The following is a 10,495-nucleotide window of genomic DNA, read 5'->3' on the forward strand; positions in this document are numbered from 1 at the left end:
ATCCCAGTGCTCACGCAACATTACAGTCATGACAGTCGTTAATTGGACTAAATTCGTGTAATGTGAGTTTGCATTACTCGTTGATCACTCCAAGTTATTGAATTTTGAGATCACCTGTCGACGGAGAGAAAAGAGCCGTCTCCATTAGGCTACGTGCTCCTCTGGTCTGACGTAAATGAACTTGTCTTGGTAAACATATTTATGAGAAACTTAAGTAAACCGTGGCCCTTAATGAGCTAAATGCGTGTTCAGTTAAACCACTTAATATGACATTTGTGCGCATAACTCACCGCATTGAGTGATTCAGCTTAAGTAAATTGGAAAACGAGTGAAAGTAAGTTCCCGTGCTCAAGAAACATTAGAGTCATGACATTCGTTAATTAGACTAAATTCGTGTTATGTGAGTTTGCATTACCAAGTTATTGAGATCACCTATCGAGGGAGAGAGACATGGGAACACGACACTGTTCCGTATAAAGGTCTCCTCGTTGCAAGTCCCATCTATTACTGTTGGCCCCACTGCAAAGCTATGGTGACAAATTGTTTGAAAGGAAATTCAAGTAGCCCTGATCAAACTCCAGGCCCACCATTTGCAGAACACGATCAGTGGATATATTTTAGCATTCAAATCGTCATAACCATCATTTCTCTCTGCGGAAACTCTCTCCTGATCAGAGCGTTTTGCAAATTCTCCAACCTGCGAACCGCTTCGAACGTTATAGTGATGAGCTTGTGCGTTGCTGATATTTTAATACCTGTCTCATTCATTCTCCACATGATTCAAAGTGCGCTAAAACATGGATCTACCGACGAAATCCAGTTTACATTTTGCAAGGCAAGCGCCTTCTTTAGCTTCTTTTTGATGTCGGTCATCATTTTTCATCTGGTGTTGATCAGCGTGGATCGTTTCGTGGCAATCAAGTTCTCTCTGCGGTACCACTCTATTATGACCCATCGCCGAGCGCTGATTGCTTCTATTGCGATGTGGTTGTGGGCTGCCCTGATAACTTTGGTCTTACCGCAAATCCTCAAAGCAATCCGTGACGGTGCCGCCTTCGAATCCTTAATGCACGCTTTCCATCCATGCCTAAGAGCCTCCAATTCGAAGCGGTGTTCCAATTCGTCAGTCGAAGCGTACGAGATCTTTCTGAAAACAACACAAGTAGGCATCCCTTTGGTGATAATTCTATGCTCGTACAGCTACGTCTACATAGTGTCTCACAAACACCGAAGCCACGTGGCAGCACAAAACGACGCGCAAAGAAATTTAACACTAAAACAGGAAATGAAAGGGGATCGCATCCTCGCCATTACTGTAGCACTTTGCCTTCTGAGTTTGTTGCCAGTATCAACATTGATGTGCCTCCTTGCCGACGGCAAACTTAGTCCCCAATACAGGTCTACACCTAAAAGGATCGCTTACACCTTAGCGATGGGTATGAACGCCATCTGTAATCCACTTGTCTACGGCTTGGGAAACCAGCAAGTTAGGAAAGCTCTACGACGAATGTTCAAGGGCGCTTAATAACCCCTCCAGTATATTCGACTGTAAGCCAGTCTTTTTGCGACAGAATCTATAAATTGTCGTAAAAGCAAAGAATCTCTTTGTGGTACATTTAATTTCACTTCAAGCTTTTGGAGTCATGTATATACAGAAATAAGCAATTTGAAAACTGAAAAATGAGAACATTGTTGAGGAAACCTAGATCAGCAAAAAAGGAGACTAGTTGGTATTTACTAAGAGCGGAAGGGAGACAAATCCGCGTGAGCTCTGGAGCATATTTCTCGCATGTAATTCCAAAGTCCCAACAACCAAAGCCCACTGCCTTCGCTGATATTTACCAGATATGATACGAAGGAGATCTATAAACTAGCCTAGCCTTTTTACTTTTGCAAAATGTATCAAATAGGAATTGTCACGGTTTTTTCAACTTAGACTTCACCTTTTGAGGTTTATTCTCTGTTCTTCATTACTTTTGTGGATCTTCAGTAGCATTTCAATCTTTAGCTGGTTTAGAGATGACATATTTCGATACTGACTAACGAACATGTATAAGATCTTTCAGTACTACTTTGGGCACAGAATGTTACGAGAGGTGTACCTGTGTTAGGTCGTGTTAAAGTTCAAATGCAGTCAGACACTAAAGGATGATTTTTACAAGCGATGCAAGTGTGAACACAAGCAAACCCTATAGAGCACTTCCATAAATGGCGACCACTTTTACATTCTTTTGTCTCTATGTTAATTAGACTTACTGCCCTCATTTTGAAACAAAAATTCTTTTGAATTTTGCTCATCGTAGCGAGGCTAGAAAGGCTTATTAGCATTAAAACAAAAGAACATTTTATTTGGCCGCCATTATGAAAGAGGTCTATAGCGTTTCAGTAATCATTTGACAAGTTAGTCAAGTTAATGCTTATCTTGCTTATGCTTGGCGTCGCTAGTGAAAATCACTCGGCAGCAATATTCATTCAATTCATTATTCATTCTACAAATGATCTGGAAACTGTAAATCTTTTCTGCGAAGAACACGTATAAGAAAAGAAGCTCAGGAGCTTTCGCTGTTATCTCAGAAGCTTCATCGACAACAAGACGGTAATCAATTTGTGGAATACGGCTTCTTATCACGGGCTTTCAATGTCTATTCTCGGTTTTCCCATGACGTCACCGCGGCCATATTTGTGTACCCATCCAATCCTCCAGGAATTTCACTCTACCATTATGCAAACGATCTCTTTTGTTTGCGTTGAAAAACATGGCTGTTGATCACGCGCGTGAAAACCAACAATGGCTGACAAAAATGCCCCGGGGGATTCCCATATAAAAAGGGAAGAAATGTAAAAGTGTGAATTTCTTCGCGCGTAACCCTAAAGGAGACCTTCATGGCTACATATGATTGCGTTTTGCCCAGAACACCCTAAGTGCGATCAAAATCCGAAATTTACACCCCTAAGCGAGACGACGAGCATCCATCCCCTTTTTATATGGGAGTCCTTTTAGGGCAAAAATGGTGGGAAAACTAAAACGAAAGAAATGGCAACAGGTAAACTGTAGGCTAATGGCTGTGGAGTTTTTATATTCGAGACCATCGAAAACGAACCTAGATGGTCTTTTGCGCGAATACCATTGGTCCAAGCGAGGGGTGAAGATGAGTACGTTCTATAGCTTGCATGGCTTTGGTCATCCCTATACTTTCCCAAAACAACCTAAGCAAAGAAAAATTGACTTCAATCTCTCTTTTCGTTTGAATTGTGTAAATGATATTAAATAAGACTATTGAAGATTTCGCGCAATCCACCTTAAAGTTTTCAGACAGATGTCACTCAATAAAATCCCAGACTAGTCGCTCCATGAGCGTACACTGGGCTGCCTGTGGTATGTGTTACTCAAAAACAGAAGGGACTGAGTTGGGTGGTATTAAACTGCAGCGTTCCAGGCAATTTTTGCAAGAAGGTCGGGGGTCATTAAGACCATCTAAGGGGTTACCCAGAAGTCGTAGCAGCAGAGGCCCTTTGGCTCACACGTTCATACGACGAAACAAATCTTTTTCTGTTGTTAAAAACCTGGCTACCAGCTTATTAATGATTTGTCAGAAAGATAAAATTCCTGTCATCTTTAGAAAAAATAGGCACGCATTGCGTACGTGTGGTAGTGCAGTAAAACAGCACTTTATTCCATATTGTCAACTGAGCTGCCTTTTGTCTACCACGAGATTCAAGTTGTCTTTGCATAATATATAGCTCTAAAAGTACACGATATCGTTTTGGTATTGTACATCATCGTAGTGCCATGGTAGAAGTCTTAGCTAAATAGTCCCCTGAGGAGACATGTGGTTACTAGCAAAGTACTAAACCCAGAAAGATTGAAGAAAATAAAAGGGAATCAAGAAACATTGGCTTCTGGGCTGATATGTTGATCTTTTCATCGCAAGTTCAAGCGTGCACTCTGAGCATCTGACAGGTTTGTAGTACAAAAGTTCACTGAAGTCAATTACCCTGCCCGGCGGGGTTAGTATCTGGATGGGTGACTTAACAAATATACTACTTTGTAACAGAAGCATAGCACCAAAAATTCTATTTTAACGCTCAAAAATGCTATCTAAGCAAGGTACAGATTTTGTTAGCTTGCTTTATGCAAAACAATTATTGATGCAAAAGTAAATAAATATTGATACACAGTTTTTAGGAAGAGCAGAAGGAAGTTTTCAGGACGGTCGATCAAGAATAAAATATTTTGCCATCAGCAACAAAATCTGCGAAATGAAAACAACATTAATTTTGAACCGCGAATAAGCGAAAACCATTTTGGGAGATTTTTGCTACGTTCAGTTTTGTTACTGTACTTTTGGCTGCACAAGTAAATCGCAAAATCGAAAGTGACCGCTTTAGTATTCCCGAGAGTAATAAAGTATCCAAACAAACAGATTTAACTCAACCAATTTCATTGCAAACGTAACATGGCCGCCGCTATCAAAAGCACATGGTTTTTCCTATCCCAGCATACTTAGCGGCCCAATACATTACATCTCCCCTATCCTCAGAAAAATGCTCTCTTACAAGAATAAAGAAATCTCCACGAACAATAAAGTCAACTATACTAACGATGAAGTCTCTTCTTCTAAATTTTAAATGTTCAAACTGTATATAGTTCTGAAGAGAGAGAATCAGTGTTCATGTTCCCCAAAGAAAATTAACAACATAATCTCTTTATCTCTCTGGCAATCTCCTTGCCCTCTGGGGTCTCAGATTCCTTGGTGGTTCTGGTGCCGCTCCAACATTCTCCTGCAGATTGGGGCACTCCCCTCTATCCAGCAGCCCGGCAGTCGATTCTGGTACGGGTGGTTGGTAAGGTGATGGCACAGAGTCTAGTTCCTGCTGGGGTGTGGGGGGTGTTGACACAGAGTCTGACCCTTGTTGGAGTGTGGGATCTCCCTCTCTAATGTATTGCTTCACATGACTTGTGTTTCTGGAGTACTGGTTCCCTGTTGGACTCTCTACCACGAGGCTGTTCCCAGTCTTGCTGACAACCTTACAGGGATTTGGGTTAAATGCTGTGCTGAGTTTGTTAGTCTTGTCTTGTTAGACAAGCACTTCATCACCCAGTTCAATGCTGGAGGGGCTAGCCCTGCGGTGTATGTCTGCGTAAGCTTTACTCTTAGCTTTCTGCTCAGCATCGCGATCGTGTAGTTCATAGTCATAGGTATGGCCGATGCTTAAATCAGGGATCTTCCCCTTGACTTTTCGGTTAAAAAGTAGCTCAGCGGGACTCCTTCCAGTCGTATTGTGGGGAATGCTTCTGTAGGCAGAGAGATACCTCCTTAATTCTGCTCTCCATGGTTTGTTCTCTGCCTGAGCAATTTGTAGTCGTTTCAACAGTGACCGATTCTGTCTTTTGACTTCTCCGTTGGCTTGGGCCCACTTGGCAGTAACTTTCTGATGTATAATATTATGCTGTTCACAGTATTCTCTAAATTCATTCGACTTGAATTGTGGACCATTATCGGACTTGATGGTATTTGGCAGCCCACCTTGCATACGGCGAGAGCTACTGAAATTTAAACTGACCAATCAAAATTGAGCCAGCGGGAAAAACTGTGCTATCCTTGTGCTAACCGACGTCACGCCAATTGTTTACATTCGGTGGACACATCGCTCAGCGTTCTCTTGTGACTCTCTTGACCGTCGCTTCTTTGAACTCAGCGAGACAGAAATGACGCATTGTTCTGGCAATCGATTTGCCAATCCACTTTATTTGGTCTAGCATGCGATTAACAACCAGGATCACTTTTAAACTTTATTCTGTAGAAGAAGAAGACGTTGCTGAGTGAACATTTTTACGACGAAATCCCTTGGCTTTGATGTCCGATAACGGAGCCGCTCTAATGAGTGTTGGGTCAATCACATTTGGTCGTCTGACCATATGAAGTTTTTTCAGCTCTTGTTTGTGTCCATCATGATCGAACTTCAGGTGAAGCGCTATGCTGCTTTATGCCAACTTCGATGGCTTGTGATGAACTTGCCCAAATTGTTGTTGTATTTGGGCAAGATTGGTCTTATCGGGTTGGAACTTAATAGTGAGGGGAACAATTTTTGGTTCATCTGCTGTGCCAAACAACAAACAATGCTGTTGGGTGTTCCACGTGCTTGGCGAGTCTTGCACGACCATCTTCTATCAGATCTGGAGTGGAGTTTTCTTTCAGTGATTACAACTTGTGTTAGATATAGAAATCCGCCAGAGGACTGGACACTGTATGCGACGTCATGTGACGTCAGAGAGAGAACCATGTGCTTTTGAAAAAGTTATGAAGCTAAACAGTTAAGTTAAAAACTGTGGAAATACACGTGGAATAATTCAACATTGTGTGGATTTCTTGTGTAACATTTTGGGGGCCTGTCCGGGAGAAATTGTGGAATAAACTGGATGGTTTTATTAACTGTTTGGATGGTCGATTGATCACTGTGTACGAGGACTTGAGTGTATCGCCGCCATTGCACCTCGATTTTGTGTTTCGATGGACAACGTTTTGTCGAGCAGGATGCAACGGGTTGTAGTTTAAGGGAATATGTGGTGTGGACGACTGGTCATAAGATAGTGGGACGCGGATTCGAGAACAGGGAAGGTAGGAACGCTGTTTTATTGGATTTTATGTATGCTGGTTTGTGATCGTGTTGTTTATAATTAAATGCGAAATGGCCGAAGAGAAACTGATTCTCCTGGATCGCAAAATTTTGTCGTTAGACTTGAGTAGGTTATGTGAATTTGCTCTTCATGCTAAAGTTGAAAAGTCGGCAGTAGAGGGCAAGAGGAAATTAAGTGTTATTCGGGCCATCAGACGAAAAATTGAGGATTCAGTTGAGGATTTGTCCGACGATGATCAAATTGAGTATGTCGATGGGTTAATCGCACATTTGGGCCCACCGCCACTCGAGGGAATGGAAGATAATTACGGCCAAGAAGAATTAGAAAACATAGGCGACCTAAAGAAACTCAAGGAAGAACTGGGTACATTAGAGTATAAGCAGCAACAAGTCGTGGAAAAATTGGCAAAAATGCAGAAAGAAGAGCCTACTGACTCAGTGAAGGACGAAGGCACGATTAAGTTTCCGGTTAAAGGGGTTGAGCAAAGCATATTCCGCAGAGATTTTAAAATACAAGGAGTGCTGGGCGACCCTGGCCAGAAGGATAAGCTGGGTTATCAAGCTCTAATATCCCAAATAGAATCAGGGCTTGCCAAGGGATACTCGGACCAGGAAGTAGTTAGTGCCGTAGTCCGTGCTATACAGCCAGGCCTGCAACTAAGAAGCTATCTAGAAAACATGACTGACCTAACCCTGCCCAGGCTGCGTAAGATTCTTCGCTTCCATTTTCATGAGAAAAATGCCACAGAACTTTACCAGCTTCTAACAAACATTGCCCAGCTGCCCAATGAAGACCCGCAGTCATTTTTGATGAGAGCACTCACGATTAGACAGAAGATAATTAGTGTTTCAAAAGAGTCTGATAGTGGGGTTAAGTATGATGCTTCCTCGGTGCAAAGTTTGTTCCTGCATGCCTTGGAAACTGGTCTCGCTGATGAAACCATCCGTACAAAAATACGACCTCTCATTCAAAACCCAAAAGTCGCAGACGAAGACGTCATTGGAGCAATGAGCCTAGCCATATCGGCAGAAGCCGAGCGAAGTAATAGGTTCAGTCTTACTAACAGGGGAAAGTCTGCAAAGGTGTTCACCGTTGAAAGTGCAGTAGAACCAAACACAAGGAAAGAATTGCAGAAGGACTCACAAGTCCTAGCTACACTGAAGGCTGTACAAGCAGAGCTGGCCACAGTGAAATCGGAAGTTAAGACCCTCCGGGAAGTAGCAGGTAACCAGAAAGGAGACACTATGATACCTAGTCATCATGGTGGGGGTGGAGTGAAAGCTGGAACAAGACGACCAGGTTGCCAAGAGTGTAGAAGGAAGGGGGAAGGCGACCGATGTCCACATTGCTACCTCTGTGGTGGCTTGAACCATATTTCACGCTACTGTCAGACCAGGCTCAGAAGTTATCCGGGAAACGCAGCCAGGCTACCCCCGCGGGACAGGGAGTAGCCTCGCCAGAGAAAGAGAAGTCCCACCAGTGTAGTTGTTGCCTGAAGCCCGATTGCCACACACAGTTACTACAGTGTTCAAGGTGCCAGTCTGTTTGGTATTGTTCGGTACGTTGCCAGAAGGCTCATTGGCCAAAGCATAAAGTGTTATGCAAAGCAATCAAGGAACTCTCTGAGAGAGAATCGTTTAAAGAAAAGGGGTTAGGAGATGCCCAAGACAGAGGTGTGTATGCTAGTCACATCTCTCCCAGGCAACAGGAACGTATAGTTAAGCTGGTGGGAAGAAAGTGTTTGGTAGATTGCTACCTGGATGACATGGCTACAAAAGTTTTATGGGACACAGGAGCCCAAGTGTCAATTGTTTCAGTAGATTTCCTGAAGAGCCAACTACCAACAGTCAAAATAAGGGATATTGAACACTTACTTGGTACAGATGGGTCCATAAGTTTGCAAGCAGCAAATGAGACGAATATCCCTTACTGTGGATGGGTAGAGATTGGTGTAAGGTTAACAAATGAAAATGAGACAGAAACTAGGGTTCCGTTCTTGGTGACAATGGAGAACATTGAGCAGCCCATCATTGGTTTTAATGTTATAGAATTAATGGTCAAGAATACTGAAGGCAAAGAAGATGATGCATTACTGGGAAGGATGTTAAGAAGCTTTAAAACGAGTAAAAGTGGTGACATACAAGCGTTGATAAGCCTAATACGTACTACCAATTCTGATGAACTTTGTCTAGTTAAATCTACAAAGAAGCCACACACTGTCCCTGCAGGGGAGACGGTTCACTTACCTTGTCGTGCTAATACTGGACCAATCTACCGTAAGACCCCTGTCATTTTTGAGCCAGATGAGTTGACAACCTGGCCTGCAGGATTGGCAGTCCACGAATCCCTTACCACTGTGAAGGAGGGTGATGCAACCATCTTATCAGTCGCAGTGACCAACAACACAAACCACGATATCACCCTGCCTGGAAGAGTTGTCCTGGGGCGCCTCCAGCTGGTCCGGTCAGTTACTCCTATTGAAGTCAGGTTTAAGGACCCTGAGACACCGACCACATGCGAGGGACCGCCTTGTGAAAAAGATACACCGGCTGAACGGATTGAGAGTGACTTGCCATGGTTACCTGAAGTTGATTTGAGTGGACTGACGGTAAAACAAAAGGAGCAGGCAAGACAGTTGTTGATTGAAGAAGCGGATGCATTTGCAACGAACGATGATGATGTCGGCTGCATTCCCGAATTGGAGATGGATATTAGACTGACTAGTGACCAGCCAGTGCAGAAGAATTACATTTCCATACACCGTCCACTCTACCCAGAAGTTAAAGGTTACGTTGAAGACTTGCTGAACCGAGGTTTCATCCGGAAGTCCAAATCGCCATTCTCAAGTAGTGTTGTCTGTGTTCGCAAGAAAGATGGCGGAATGAGGTTATGTATAGACTACAGAGAATTAAATAAGAAAACAGTGCCAGACCGGCATCCTATTCCTCGGATCCAGGAAGCGTTAGACAGTCTAGGAGGCAAGTCATGGTTTAGTGTTTTGGATCAGGGAAAAGCCTATCATCAGGGGTTCATCGGCGAGAAAAGTCAACCGTTAACTGCGTTTATTACACCTTGGGGGTTATACGAATGGGTGCGGATACCATTCGGACTCATGAATGCGCCCGCAAACTTTCAAAGATTTATGGAGAACTGTCTTGGCGAGCTGCGTGACGAGATGTGTATCCCCTACTTAGATGATGTAATTGTATTCTCAGAAACATTTTCGGAACATATTGAACATCTCCGTAAAGTTCTTCGTCGGTTGAGGAGTTATGGTGTGAAGCTTAAGCCTGGAAAGTGTGCATTGTTCAAACGGGAAGTGTCTTTCCTTGGAAGAATTATCTCTCAAGACGGGTACCGGATAGATCCCAAAGCTACAAATGCAGTGATTGCAATGAAGAATTTAAAACCGCGGACCGTTGGAGAAGTAAGAAGACTCATGGGTCTACTTGGGGTGTACCGCCGTCATATCAAAAACTTTGCACAAATAGCAAAACCCGTTTACGATCTCCTCAATCATGACCTGCTGGGGAAAAAGAATGCTACCTCAACCAAACAGAGCCCAGGGTTGCGTAGTGGACAGTTACCATCTTCGTCACCAGTGAAGTGGGAACCCAGGCACCAGTCTGCGTTGGCTACCCTAATAGGTAAAATAACTTCACCTCCTCTACTAGCATACCCAGATTATAATGCGCCATTCATTGTACACACCGATGCATCACAGGATGGCTTGGGAGCGGTCTTGTATCAGAAGCAGAACGGTTCTACCCGAGTAATTGCATATGCCTCTAGGACTCTAACCCCGGCTGAACGTAACTACCACATGCACTCTGGCAAATTGGAATTTTTAGCATT

The 10,495-nt window shown here is 43.3% G+C and overlaps 1 protein-coding gene across 1 annotated transcript; it reads left to right on the forward strand.

Moving 5' to 3' along the window:
* The first annotated feature begins 428 nt into the window (after positions 1-428).
* LOC137976509 (adenosine receptor A2b-like) lies at positions 429-2,619 on the forward strand. The gene has a single exon (XM_068823882.1). It carries the CDS (start codon positions 530-532, stop codon positions 1,523-1,525), a length of 996 nt encoding a protein of 331 aa, XP_068679983.1. The 5' UTR covers positions 429-529; the 3' UTR covers positions 1,526-2,619.
* Positions 2,620-10,495: the final 7,876 nt, after the last annotated feature.

The sequence above is a fragment of the Montipora foliosa genome, chromosome 1 (genome assembly GCF_036669935.1).
Source record: "Montipora foliosa isolate CH-2021 chromosome 1, ASM3666993v2, whole genome shotgun sequence".
Lineage (NCBI taxonomy): Eukaryota > Metazoa > Cnidaria > Anthozoa > Scleractinia > Acroporidae > Montipora > Montipora foliosa.

Coding starts and splice junctions, on each gene's coding strand:
- LOC137976509 (XM_068823882.1), top strand. CDS start 530: ATGGTGACAAATTGTTTGAAAGGAAATTCAAGTAGCCCTGATCAAACT.